Raw genomic sequence first — 15398 nt, forward strand, 5'->3', positions numbered from 1 at the left:
TGCCCCACTATAGGGGCACAATTAGCGCCCCGCATTATGGCGCTGTTATCGCCCCACATGAGTGGGTCTGCTTGCATTTGTTGGTTTGCTGATTCGATTGTGAATGCTGCAAGATAGAATATATTTTGTATTTTAAAAAAGTATGATTTGTTTATATATAACATATTTTACTCAGATGGGCCTCACTAAGAATTGTTCCTCCAATTATTTTCTATTTTAAGTTTTTTTTGTTGAGCATGTTCTTGAGTATTCGAGAAATTTTGTAATGTAGTTAATGAGCTCTGCACTCATCAATGAGTTTACAACTTCATCGTAAGCAAGTTGTAAATTTAGTGACTTTCTTTTGGGGGGGGGGGGGGGGGGGTATTTTGTTGATTCTTTTTCTTGATGTTATGGCTCTTTTTAATTGATCAACATAGATACCTTTCATTTTGAGTGTTTATTTAAGGTTAATCTACATTTTTTTCTTAATTTTAATTGTGTTTATTAGATCAAAAAGTTTTGTTTTTAGTTGAGAAATTTGGTAGTCTCTCGTCATCTTTTCCATTTAGAGGGCTTCTACGAGGTGTTTAGCTTACTCACAATACTAAGAAATGTGTATGAGTGATATTTAAAACTCCACTGTTGGGTCTTTTATTTCAATCACATCAAAAAATTGTGCGTGGATTTCAATTCACCTAAAAAAATTGCAAAAATTTTTTTTCAGCTCTTTTACTCTAATCATAGTCAGAAAAAATTTTATGGTTTAAGATTTAATGTTATACAATTGGTACTGAGACATTATTTTTTCTGTGAGGTGTGGCGCAAGTTTCAAGTCATTTTGAGACATAACCCTTACAATTAAAAAATTGTGTAGAGCAAAAAAAATAATGCTAAAAATTAACATATTAACTATTAACTTATAAATATATTAGAGAATGATATACTAACATCGTCACATAGATAGAATTGAAATTATGTTTATTTTAAGCACAAGATGCCCAAATCATAAAATATCATGTAAAAAAATTGGCAACATAAAAGTATAATGCAAATATCAACTGATCAAACATAAGACATCAAATCAAAGTAACATAGTAAGACTTAAGTTTAAAAATTCTGCACATTATGAATCAATGTGAAATCATTCTTTTGACTTATTGTGGATTTATTCTTGACTTTAATAGTTTAACCACTTTCCTAAATCCTTATAATGAAATTTTTGCATTTAAAAGTTTTGAATCATGTTCAAATATCAAAACAAGAAATATGCAAACTAGATAAATTGGATTTAGGAAAAAAAATAATGCTTTCTAATTGAAATCAGAAGTAAAGAAAAGAAAATAAACTAGGATGTGATGACAACAACTACACGGAGGACTAGCGATAACTACAAGGAGGGTTACTGGTGACTATGTTGGCAAGGTAGAACTTCAACGACTGGGCTTGCAAGATGGGACAATGACGACGGTTGCAAGCAGGGAAGCCTACTGTGACAGATGTAAGGAGGCATGGTGGTGGAATGAATGCATGGGAGATTGTGGCTTGCATGATATATTTGACACATCAAAAAAATCTTGACTTTTGCGTGAAGCTATGTGCATCTTTAGGCATTCCTTGATAAGGGTGGTGCGTACTCCTCATTATGAATGTCCTAGCTTAAGCTCAATGGGTTTGTCTAACAAATATGCCGCGGCACGCCTCTTATTGCGTAATTTTAAACAAGAGTACGACTCTCCTCTAATTTGTGTTAGGAAATCAGTGTACCGGTTTGCTGCATGAGAAAGTCATGCAACTATGCAAGCAATATATATTCCTATCTCGTTAGAACAACACTTGTTAGTACTTAAAACAATGGGAGAGCGGCTTGTTTTGCTTTATATCTGCATGTGTGGTGTAATAGTCACGATGAGGCGATGAGATATGATTTGTGATGTAAGAAATATTTATAAGTTTTTTCTTTCTTCCTTCCTTTTTTATCCCTATTATAGAGTGGGGGAGAGGGAGATAGAATATTAATGGTGATATAAAGAGAAATGAAGGGAAATTGAAAGAGGGAAAGGCTAAACAAAGGGGGGAGGGATGGGAAGTCAGTTTGAGAGTGCAATAATGATAAAGGAGTGTAAGAGAGATGTAAGAGGATTATAGAAGAGGGTTGCTGGTCAGAGAGAAAGAAATTGAGCGAGAGTGCAAGAGAGATGGAGAGAACGAAAAAGAAGGGAGGGAAAGGAAGAAAAAGCGGGAGAGGGGTTGTTTGGTATCAAGACTTCAGCCGAGTGTTACTTAAATTAAGTCTCACAAATTCCTCCTTTTCAAGTGTTGTTGGTCTTGTTTAGTCTTATTCAACGAGCTATCTTTGCACTTTTCCTCCACACATTGCTGTCTCACTGATAGTTTTGCCCTCCGAGCTCCTACATGACTTTCTCACCTATTTGCCGTAGAGGCTTTCATGAAATTGGATAGGAGAGGGAGTGAGAGATGAGAGAGCTAGATAAAATTAGAGAGGTGAAATGATTTTGAGAGATGGTAATGTGAAGGGAATCAGGGCGGAGTTCATGTTGGTAGATTGGTGGTTACGAATGATTTGGACTAATGAAGGGATTCCCCCTTTTTTATTAAATAAGTCAACAAAAGTTAGTATAATCAAAGGCAAGTCAGATTCTTGCCTGGTTGCCTAGTTGAGGAGAGACTCTAATGTTGTAAAAGATCCCCACACAGTCACCATGACTTCAGTGTGACCTATGCAAGTTTCTTGTTGTAAGGCGTTAAACTTTGGCCTTCAACCTTAGTGTCAAATTTCTTTATTATTTTTAAAGTATACATAACCATATCATGAGATGGAGGGCAAAAAATCTAATGAATTGGAAAATAGTGTGATAAATAACATAAGTTAGATGTTAGTGATTGTTAAGTTAACCTTATGCTATTGAAGCTGCCAAGCTGAAATTTCTTTGTTTATTTGAACTTGAAACATAACTTTAGTCTTGCATTTACTTTATTTTAGACTATGCTAGTTAATCCTTTATCATTTTGGTATTTGGAATGTTTCAAATTTATCGAATGTGTTTTTTTTCTCTACTTCGTCTAAGGATTTTATTGTGATTTTTAACACTTCACACAACAACAAAAACAACAAACCTTTATCCCACTGAGTGGGCCGGCTACATGAATCATTTTTCTCTATTGCATTCTATTGAGTGTCATATTTTCATTTAATTCTAATAAATTAAGATTATTTTTTATACAATATGCCCAAGTCTTTTTAGGTCTACCTCGCCTTTCTTAACATATGCCAAATCTAAAACATGTATTCTCCTAACAGGATCATCTGATGGCTAACGTTTAATGTGACCAAACCATCTAAGATGACTCTCTCTAATATTGTCTGCCTCTGGAGCTACACTAACCCTTTCACGGATACATTTGTTTCACATTGTGTTTCTATGTGTCAAGCCACTCATCCACCTGAGCATTCTCATCTCGGCAACACTTAACTTAGTTTTATGCTTCTCTTTTAAAGGTCAATATTCTACATAATAAAACATTACAAGTCTCACCACCATCTTATAAAATTTTTCCTGAAGTCTAAGCGATATTTTTCCATCACACAATAGGCCCGATACATTCCTTCACTTCAACCAATCAATTTGAATTCTACTAATAACATCCCCATTTATATCACCATCATTTTGAACAATAGACCCGAGATATCTAAAACGTTCAATACTTTTAATGATTTGGTAACCTATATTTACAACTCTGCCACTAGATATACTACTAATAAAGTTACATGCTATGTATTCAAATTTAGATCTACTCAAACGAAGGCTTTTAAACTCCAATGTAGACCAGCATAATTCAAGTTTTTCCATGAACTTCTTCTCTAGTCTTATCCACAGGAAGTATATCGTCAATGAAAATTAGACACCAAGGTACATCCTCTCGTAATTGTCCAATAAGAGCATCCATAACTAAAGCAAAATGATATGGGCTTAAAGGCGATCCCTTATGTAAAATATAGCTTCATTTTGAGAAGGGTGCTTTATAACACAAACACTTTGATGGCCATGCTTTAAACCATATTTTAACTACATTGTTTTTAAAGCATTATTTTTTATGCTTTAAAACACATTTTTTTTAAAAAATTAAAAAACATTGGTGATGTGCACTTTTTTGCCGTGTAAAAAATGTTGCATCTAACGGTTGGAGTTGTTGACCTATAAGCTGTGGAAAGGTGTTTATGGTACGCTTTTGAACTAAGGCTGGGCTGGGAGCATTGTTTGGTTTAGTGCCATATTGATCGAATTCTCCTGGTGAGAATTGGGCAGAGAATTTTGAGAAGTTAAGATGTGATAAAGAAGTGTGTGGACAAACTGATGACTTTTCTCAAGCTGAAAAGCTTCATAGATAACGTTCTCCATAGACTCGGCATTTATATTTCACAACTCTAAAGCAAGGACAGATTATTGGTTATTGATAAATTTCATAGTCAAATACTCAAGCTCATCAGTATCATATCATGGCACTTGCTCCATAAATCTTTTCAGTGTTTCTCAATGATAGTTTAGGTGTCTTGTCTTAGATTCAAGAGAGCTTTGGTGAGATCACTCTCATGGTGCAATGGAAACTACTTTGGTCTCAAAAGATCTCGCATATGATCCCTAGTTGAGGTAGTGATACTGGAGTGTTGTGATTTTTCTAAGGTGCTAATCAAATAGCTTTTCACTACACCATTAAGTTTCTTTATTACAGATGCTCTAGACATTGAAGATACTTCATTTAGTGCGACAATAAGAAATTGTCAAGATCAACAAGGCTGTCCAAGAACGTTTTTGGGTCATGCATTCTGTCAATTGAAGGAACATTGATCGTGAACCAACTAATTGAATAATAATGCTCTGGTGTTTGTCAACTCAAGAAATGGTAGTATAGGGGGCAGGGGAGGCTGAAAAGTTTCATCATTCAGCATCAGGTGAAGTGTAACCTCGGACAGTGTTGTGCATGCCTATTCGCATATCAACTATGTTGATCATGAGGGACACCATCACTGAAGTCATCAGGACAACAGGTGTCAAAACAATACATTAGTGTTATGATAACATAGAGATTGACGTAGGATAGTCCAGACATCTCTAAGATCAGAGGTTGTTAGATATGCTCTTTTTTTATGGAATATACCAAGATAAAATTTTCATGACCTATAAATTTTTAGTCACAATCATTTGTGGTTAAATTTCTATTCTAAAAAATAAATTATGTTTTCATTATACTCTTAGGAAAAAAATATTTTAAAAATGTTAAGAAGTTATGAAGTACTAACATTATATTATTGTTTCAAGATGAAAGAAAAATATGTTATGTTCAGTACTTATGAGACTCTAATTTATCTAAGTCTCATTAGATATAATTTTAATGTTTTTTCTAGTTTAATGGTAAATTTTAAGGAAAGGTTGAAGTAGCCTCACTTTCTCATATTGAATTCTGGAAAATGTTAATGCGGGTTTCTCTTAACATTCAAAATACTACATGGTAAAGCACAAATGGATTTCAATTGAAGGCATTAGAGAGGTTACATAAAGTCAAATATAAAGGAGTAAGTAATATGGCGCTAAAGTGGCCGGTCCCTCATTTTTTCCTTCAGTATTTGTTTTATACTGAGAAGCAGCTTACTGAGCTCTTTATTTGTTCGCTAGGCAAGGCATGAGAATGACACTGTGCCATCTCCTTATATAAGCATAGAATAAGATTGGCATTGCTGTTAAATGAGGCGTAGATCTGTAAAGATAAGTGTGGTCCCCTCCTGCTTTTACAATATATTCAAAATAACGTTCTTGTTAACGGAACAGTTGTGAGGCTTTGTTAGTTGGTTCATTAGATTCTGATGATTTGTTTTTATAGTTTATTGATAAATTTAAGCAAAAGAATCAATGCTGATCTTTGAATATTCTTTTTTTAACATTTTGAAGGAGTTGCTTGAACTTATAATGGCAATTAATATCTGAGTAATGCAGTGTGGAATTGCCAGCTCTTGGAGGTCAAAATCTCTATTTTGTCATAAAGTCAATCTTCTCTTCTAAGCGTCACTAATTTTGTAATGAAAACAAGCTTCTGCTCCTTTTAGTTTAGCAGAAGCCTATCAACTACAAATTTCAATGAGTGCCTGGTCGTATACTCATCCTTCCACAATGTACCTGAGAAGTAACTACAGAATTCCCGTCAGCTCACAGAAATTTTTGGATGGCAAGCTGTCTTTGTTCCTATAGTCAAAATTGTCTACTGTTAGCTTGTGCCATGAACCTCTTATTGAGTTTGTTACTACTGGTGGCATGCATATGCAAAGAGTCGGATTTATTTGCAAATGTTTGTTTGAAATTGATTATGCAAAATATAATGCCTAGATCTTAAAACTAAGTGCTTTTTATTGGGTCTGGAGTCGTTAAACACACTTCTTATTTCACAGCTGTAGTTGCGTATTTATTTCCCTTACACCTTATACTATCTGATTGATCAATGAAATGTTTTTCTTCATCAATTCCAATGGTGAATATGTGCATGCATGCAGATTTCTATTCATCTACCTAGATAGTTGTAAGTTAGTCGTATGTGTCACTTTGGCATGAATGTTTATCTGAATGATCTTTGCAATTGAAAGAATGTATATCGGCTTTATGAAATCTTCTTCTCCATTAGTTCCGGTGAAGCCCTACTTTTGTTGCACCTTTAATTTTGTTTTTTTATCAAGTGGATAACTTCAGGCCATGTGTACTCAGGCCTACACCTGTTCATATTTCAACTTTTGATTGTATGCACTCTACATGATGGTGTATCTTGTTTTTTTTTGGTGCGAGATTGAGTCACATCATTTCTATTTTTTTTGATGATAATTCAATGGTTTTTACTCTCGCTCTCCCCTATGTAGTTATCTTGCACTCTACCCTTAATTTATCATATATGACTTTATTAGTTTGGCACTCTACAATTGGTTGCCATTGGCTTTTTTGTTGTCTGACACTCTGTTACCAAGATTAATCTAAAACAACAAAATGCAAATATTATTACCAAGAATTGAAAGGAATCACAATAGATGTCCTTGAAACAGGAATGACACAACACTAAACACACAAACGACCCTCTAGGGTGAGAGCGACAGGGCTGAATGCCGGCTGGATAGTAGGTGGAATGATCGGTTAGCGGATGCAGCAACAGGGTAGGGAGTTAGAGGAGTGTTTGCCTGGGTATGTTGGAGGGGTTGCAGTTGCTTGTTGGAGAGGCTGGGACTGGTGGATGCAGCGGTTGGGAGATAGGGGGAGGGTTGTAGCAAGGGTGGAAGGTTTAGGAGGGATTACAGTAAGACCTGAAAGGGGGTTCGAGAGGTTGTGGCAAGGGTGGAAGGTCTGGAGGGATATCATCGATGTCAGGAAGGGAAAAAGAGAGGCCGCAGTAAGGCCTTGGCTGTTGGAAGATTGCTGTAAGGTCGTCGACTGAAGGTCAGCGAGCCAGGGAGAGGGAATACAATGAGGAATCGTGGGGATAATCACCACCTTGGAGCATGATACAATAAGAGCACCATCTGTCCTCGGATACAACCTTAGCAAGGGGAGACACTTCAAGGCAAAAATTTGAAAACAAAACGAAATAAACCCTCTCAGCAATGAACATATCTATAATAGGTAGGTAGGAGGGAAAAAGGGCATTCCCCCCAAGAGCTGGCTGACCGGTCCAACCTCCTGCTAGGCCGGCTCCTCTGTAGTTGAATCAAGCTGTTCAACCTAATAAGCCCCGCGTCAATCTGTCTGGGTTAGAGGAGCTTCTATTTCATCTGTCAAAGCTTTTGGCTCTTCGTAGTAGTGTCAGGTCCGTGACATTGAACGTGGCAGAAACATTGTAGTCCGTTGTTAGGTCAATCTTATAGGCATTATTATTCATCTTTCGAAATATTCTGAAATGTTCTTCTACTCTAGACTTGAGTTTTTTGAATGCTTCTACGGGCCATCTCTCTTTCTTCGGCAGGATCCACACTATCTCCTTCTTTAAAGATCACCTTTTTCCTTGTCTTATTTTTCTGTGCTTGATACTCGCAATTTGCTTAGTGATTTCTTTGCCAACCTCCTCGTGGAGCTTTTGAATCTCATGCACCCGCTCCTCTGCATCCTTACTAATCTCTGATGTCGGCGGGAGTGGTACCAATTCTAGTGGAGTGAGTGGGTTGCACTCCTGCACGATCTCAAATGGGTTGCGACCCATAGTATGACTTATGAATCTGTTGTAAGCAAACTCAGCCTAAGCTAGAACCAAATCCCACTGCTTTATGTTCTTCCCAACAAAACATCTCAGCAGATTTCTAAGGCTCTTGTTCACTACATCTGTCTGCTCGTTCTCCTGTGGAGAAGATGTGGAACTGAATTAAAGCTTAGTGCCTAATTTTTTCAACAGAGTCCTCTAGAAGTGAGTCGAGAACTTGACATCTCTGTATGAAGTGATAATCCTCGATATCTTATAAGGCCTCACAATCTTCCTAAGGGATAAGTTGGAGACATGCAATGTATCTAGTGTCCAGTGACAGGGTCCGAAAAGTGTCATCTTTGAGAATCGTTCTACCACGATCATGACCGAGTCCTTGGAAGACCTGCCACATAATTCATGCTAACTTCCACCCATGGTGCCTATATTACTAGTAATGAGGTGTATAGTCCTGTATTCCTTACCATGATTTTTGCCGCATGACAAATTCAACATAGCCTGACGCGCCACTCCACATCTCTTGCTAGTCGGGGCCAACAAAACTTTTCTCTCACAAGTGCGAGTCTCTCAAAATGCCCCACAAGTCCCCCACTGTGGCTTTCTAGAACAATGAACTCCCTCAGTGAACATCTAGGACTGCACGACTTACTCTAGTAGAATATGTACTCATTAGCTTTGTAGTACTGCTCTGTAGGTTTCTCCTGACACTACTCCTAGATTTTCCTGAAATCCTCATCTATCTCATATATTCTTTTATTGCTTCAAAAATCTACGACTCGGACCTGCAAAATAGTGATCAACAAGTGATGATGACTCAGTGTATTTGCTGAAGGTTTTGACTCCCGCCTTGTGCTTAAGCATGAACTGAAATGATGCTAAGAACCCCACCCAAGTTGCACGTCGACTCTTCAGTTTGCTCTGATTGTTTAAGAATTTCAAGGCATCGAGTTCCGTGAACAACATGAACTTGCTCGTCAGTAGTTAATGACTCATGTGCTCAAGAGCTTTCACAATAGCATAAAACTCTTTGTTGCATGCAAAATATTTCCTCTTGGACTCATTCAACCTCTCACTGAAAAAGGCAATGGGGGTGACTTTCCTGGCTTAGTACTGTTTCTATCTTACTCTGGATGCATCACACTCTACCTCGAACAACTGATTGAAATATGGTAATGTGAAGATTGGAGCTCGAGTCACCTTTTCCTTTAGTGCGTCAAAACTATTCTGAGCTGCATTTGCTCACTGGAATTTCTCTCCTTTTAAAAGCCCTGTCAGGGGAGCGGTGATGGTATCGAAGCTCCTGATGAATCGCTTGTAAAATGACACTAGTTTCAAAAACTGTCTGAGTTCGGTGTAAGACTGTTGTGCGGTACAACTCACAATGACCTTGATCTTTGTAGGATCTATTTGAATGTCTGCACTAGACACGATATAACCAAAAAAACATACCGAGGCTATTAGAAAGTGACACTTCTCTGGATGGCATATAATTTTGCTCTCGCAACACCTGGAATATCGCCCCTTAGGTGTTGTAAGGGCTTCTCCTCAGATTGGCTGTATATCAAAATGTCGTGAAAGTATACCACCACAAATTTTCCATTGTGGGCCCGGAACACTCGTTCCATTAACCTCATAATAATGTTTGGTGCTTTTGACAATCTGAAGGGCATAATTGTCTACTCGTATAAGCCATCTCGTGTCTTAAAAGTGATCTTCCACTCCTCCCATGGCATCATCCGGATCTGGTGATACACACCGCATAAATCGACATGGGAAAAGAGTGACTCCATGCAACTGATTGAAGAGATAATCCAGGTAAGGTATGTGGGACTAGTACTTGATGGTAATCCTGTTGATGGTTCTGCTGTCAATGCACATCCACCACAAATCATTCTTCTTGGGTACCATCAGTGTGGAGACCGCACACGGACTGGTACTATCTCTGACCAACCCTCTCACGACGAGATCATGTACCTGTCGCTGCAACTCCTCGTACTTCGCAGGTCTCAATCTGGTCTGGGTATGAGATCTATGATGTGCTGAATGTCTTTTAGTGGCAGTAATCTATTGGTAAGACCGGTTTGACAATACTGATCTGGGTGTGAGATCTATGGCGTGTTGAATGTCTTTTAGCGGCGGTAATCTATCGGGAAGACCGTTGGTCATCACATCTTGGAAGTCATGTAGTAGTGGCTGTAGTGGTGTTGGTATCTCACTCTCCTCTCCAGTTCCCTTTATTAAGACTAATGCCGGTGCCACTGGAGCATCTCGAACTGGCTGCATGAAGGTGGCTCTCGAAACTAACACCTCTTGTGTGTCTTCTACATCATTTGCATCTATAACAGATAACAATACGATGCCTTTCCCATCATTTTTAAAAGAGTAATTATTCTTAAAGTCGTTGTGTTGAGTCTTAACGTCGAACTGTCAAGGCCTCCCCAAAGAATGACACATGTCCATCGGAACTACGTCACATCACACTTGCTTCTGCAACATATCTGTAATTAAAAATTCAACCAAGCACTACTGATGTACGTTATCTTGTTTTTAATCTTTAACAAGGTAAGAGAATATGATTGATGATGTTTATGTGTAGCGAATCTCAATTTCTTCACCATCAGCGTGGACACCACATTTTTACAACTCCCACCATTGATAATCAAACAACAAATTTTAAACTTCGCTGCACGCTTGGTGCGAAAGATATTGTGCCTCAGCTATGAGTTATCTCTCTATGACTCTGATTCTAGAACTCTGCATATGACTAACATCTCTCCCTCGTCATCACGGAGGTGAAGTTCTTTCTTTGGACTATCTTCTGATTCCTCGTCCTCCACCACCTCAATGGTGCTCTGAGCTGTGAATGAAACAACTCAGCTTGTGGGACTGCTGGAGGTTATGTTTTTGTAGTCCTAACATTTGAAACACCTCCTGACAGGCACCGTATTTGGTGAACTACCTTTTTTCGTTTTTTTTCCACTTGAATCTGTCTTATCACTTTGCCAACTCCTTCAAAGGTACCATTGTCGGTCGCTGTAGCTATAGGTGATTGCTTGAACGAGGACTGATGTCTGAATGAGAATCTCTGCCTCCTCTGTTTCAATTGTCTTTCCTCATTTAAGGGTAGGTTTTGACACTCCTAGTGACTAATGTGGCTGTAACTGCACAACATTGCTAATGGTGGGGTTCAGACCCTGTAGGTGCTGAGCTATGGTGTGTTCCTCTGGCTCGACCAACTCTCACTTCATCTACAATTGGTCGAAATGTGCCGCAAACTCCTCCACTGATAGGTTTTTCTCCTGCAGGTAGAGTCTCAAAAAATTGTCATTGTGGCAATGAGGTGGAAGACATTTCCTCTGTATCTCTCTCTCATCTTTTCCTACTTGGTAATCTTGTCATTTTCTTCTCTTTTCCTCCGCCTCTACAAATTTTTCCATAAGGAGATATTCTTTTTCAACTTTATGGTTACTAATTTTACCCGCTTATCATCAGTTCCTTATATTCAAAGATTCGCTCTACCGATTGCAACCAGTTGATAAAGTCATTTGGATTCATACCTCCATCAAACTCTTGTAGATTCATCTTGATGCCAAAATCCACGTGTTCTCCATATGCGAGCTCCTCTCTTGACCTCCTTTAATACTAAAGCCCGAAACAACGAGGCCTGTATTCCTCATCACTGACATTTTCTCAGTGGAATAGATTCATATCCTCTTCACTATCTTCCATTCGGCTCTCCAGATTGCGGTTGAGGGTAATCTTCACCTGGGTTTCATCATCAATTTTCGTGAGCTTCTGTTGAAGTCAACAGATCTTTGACCGTATCTTATTCCGAGTTAGGTGGGTTTGGAAGGGGTTGTGGAGGATAGGAATTTTTTTGGGGCAAATGATTCCGGGATTAATCCAAAACAAAAGAACATGAATATTATTGTTAGGAATTGAAAGGAATCACAATAGGCGCCCTTAAAACACGAACAAAGCAACACTAAACACACACTTAACCCTTTAGGGTGAGAGCGATAGGGGTGAATGCCGGCTGGATAGCAGGGAATGATCAGTTACGAGATGCGACAGGGGTGGAGGGAGTTAGAGGGTTATCAACAACAACTGGATATGGTGGAGGTACTGCGACTGTTTGTCGGAGAGACTGGGACGGATAGCTGTAGCGGTTGGGATATGGGGAGAGGATTTTGACAAGGGTGGAAGGTCTGGGAGAGATCACGGTAATATCTGGAAGGTGGTCAGAGAGTTTGTGACAAGGGTGGAAGGCCAAGAGAGATTACGACAAGCCCATGAAGGGAACAAGAGGGATTGTGGCAAGGCTCGGGTGGCTGGAAGATTGTTGGAAGGTTGCTGATTGAAGGTCAACGAGTTAGGGAGAAGGAATACGGTGAGTAATCGTTGGGATAATCACCACCTCGAAGCAGGATACAACCAGTGCCTCTAGCAAGGGGAGACGCTTGGAGGCAGAAATTTGAAAACAAAACGAGCTAAACCCTAACTCAGCAAACAACATATTTATAATAGATGGGAGGGAAAAAAATGGGAAAAGGGCTGGTAATTCCCGCCAAGAGCTGGCTGGCCGGTCCATCCCGTATAGCCGAATTGGCTCCCCTACAGCTGGACTGAGTGGTTCAACCTATTAAACCGCATGTCACACTATTATCAACAACATGATAGAGATTGATTTGCTTTGTTAGATCTTCCTTCACATTTCTGTGTTTTATTGTATCATCACATGTTAATTCCCTCGGCACTTCTTTACTTTTTAATAATTTAATCACCAAACTTTAACTCTATAAGCTATATCTTCAACGGTAGTTTTTTTCTATACATTATACACTAAGCTATGTGTGATTAGTACTCAAGTATCACTTAATTCCCAATATTTTTTGTTTTGTTGAACAACATCATTCCAACATATATTCAAATTGCATATTCTACCTACTCAACCATTGTTCTAGAAATTTTAAGTATCTTATTATGAATGTTGTCCTTTGCTATTCGACTCCTCTTTTTTAAATAATCCACTAATAATTCATCATTTGTGGAGCAAATTTGAAATGAGATGCTTAAAAAAAAGGTACCAAAACAACTTGGGCTTCTTTTGGCATAGCTGACAAATTTGATCATACCGTCATGAAGTCATAGAGAATGGGCTGAATAAGAAATAGTAAAATTTAGACAAGTTTCTCATGTAACCAAAACAACTTTTTGAAAAGGTCACAAGAAAAAAAAACAGCTAATTGAAGCCTTTTAGTACCCTTTTTTAATGAGACATTTAGATTTTCACAGTTAACTTTATCTTTTTGAAGTTCCAGTTTTTTTTTTTTGGAACTTATAAATATTTGTCATAAATATTTGTCATTTTGCTATTTTGTTTACTATTATGTTTTCGGATATATGATTCTCACTAGGTTTCCTTGCTATTTGTACCCTAATGCTAGATATTTTTTTGTGTCATGATAAATTAGTTTATGCTTTCTATTTTTTAATTCCAAGCATTTGCTATTCTTGCTATAAAAAAATTTGGCAAAAACATTCCATTGAATCTAAAGTTACTTTCCTTGAACTTTGTTTTTCATGAAATATAAGCATTTGCAGTAGGTTGTAAACCATTTCATTGAATCTGCATCCACTTTGCACATGTAAACTCTTACTAGCATGCATGTGTATGCATGAGTGTGAAGTGCTCTTTTATCTGGAATTATGAATCAAAGCTTCTTGCTGTTCATTTCTTTTCTATCTAGGGAAATACTGTGGTTTGCTTTTCATTCTCTTTTTTTCCTTTAATTTTTAATATTTTCTCTCTGGAAAGCATTTTGTTTAAGAGCTTATTTTATGCTGATTGAGCAGCTTCAACAGCATTTTGCTATTATTGGGTGCGGTGATGGATGATAATGGACACAGGGAAAATGGAAGGCATAAGGCAGATCATTATAAATCAGTTCACGCTCAGGTATGGCTAATGCATTACTGAAGAATATCTTTCTCATCGAGCCCTCATTGTCTTATTGTACCAGATTATGCTATAAGGACGTAAATTAGGTTCTAAAATATATTAATTGATGGCTTTGTTATCTTTCAAGTAAAAAAGGGTCGAAATGGTCCAAGTATGGGTCTACTTTAGATTATAGATGTGTTTATTTTAGTCATTTGATTCTTCAAATATGATACAAAATAGGTGTTGGATTGTTTAATCAGATTTGAGGAGCCAATAAACTATTTTGGATCAGATTTGTGGAGTCCAGGGATTAAATTGGACATATTAATTAGTCTGAGACTAAAATGACCCCTATAAATAGTTTAATGATCATTTTGACTTTGTTGTCCTAAATATTTGTATACACATTTTTTTTTTATGTTTATTCTAGATTGAGTAGCTATGGATTTGTCTCATGTGAATTTTGACAATTTTTTGCTGCTGTTTTCATGTTATCATGATGATCTCTGTACACTTGAAACTTAACTATAGCCATCACATATTTGTGCTGGTATTTTCATGTTGGTCATGGCAATCTATTTACGTTTCTCTTTTGAACTCCTTCTCCATCACCATTTTTTTGGGTCATCGTGTTGTTCCACAAGCTCCTGATTTTTCTTTTGAAGGTTTAGTCCGAGCACAAATTTATCATGCCATTCATTGAATTACTTTTACCGCTGATGCTCTGTGCCATGCTTGTCACATTAAATGTCCTGAAATTTTTTAAAAACTGCATATATAGGGGCTTTGTCTCTTTCATTCTACATAATATTAAGCCTTGACTGACCGTTTGTATGCAATTTGTCAGTTAGAATATCAAGCCAATTCATCTAACACAATTTATTCTTGTTCGATGACAGAATCATCTCAATTCTCTAGAATTAACCATTTTAATTGTTTTGCCATCTATTCTCATGAGAGTGGGTCCTTGAACCGACCGGTTTAGCATGCCACCAAAAGAGCCGGACGGTCCAAGGGTGGCTATGGTTGCCGCCTGAGGGAGGGGCTTCCCCCTTCTAGCTATCTACTAATATAAATATGTTTCTTTTGATGATTTGGGTTAGTTTTGTTTTAAGATTTTTGTCGGGCGTCCCCCTTTTCACTTTTTAGGGTTGTATATAACGGCGAGAAAGCGCCCTGGTGGTAGCTCTTACTGAGGTGCTGTGTATCCTTTCTTTTATTGCTCGGTACCGCT

At 37.8% G+C, this 15398-nt stretch overlaps 1 protein-coding gene across 6 annotated transcripts in view; it reads left to right on the top strand.

Annotated features, from left to right (window-relative positions):
- The window catches only part of LOC110019494 (barley B recombinant-like protein D), a 27706-nt gene that overhangs the window by 4614 nt on the left and 7694 nt on the right, over positions 1-15398 (top strand). For all 6 annotated transcript variants that reach the window (XM_020717164.1, XM_020717163.1, XM_020717165.1 and 3 more), the window contains one exon: positions 14077-14179. In XM_020717164.1, the coding sequence (XP_020572823.1) occupies positions 14111-14179 (69 nt within the window). In that variant the 5' untranslated portion in view covers positions 14077-14110. The remainder of the gene's footprint in view (positions 1-14076; positions 14180-15398) is intronic.

Source organism: Phalaenopsis equestris, unplaced genomic scaffold, assembly GCF_001263595.1.
Source record: "Phalaenopsis equestris unplaced genomic scaffold, ASM126359v1 Scaffold000060, whole genome shotgun sequence".
NCBI classification, from domain to species: Eukaryota; Viridiplantae; Streptophyta; class Magnoliopsida; order Asparagales; family Orchidaceae; genus Phalaenopsis; species Phalaenopsis equestris.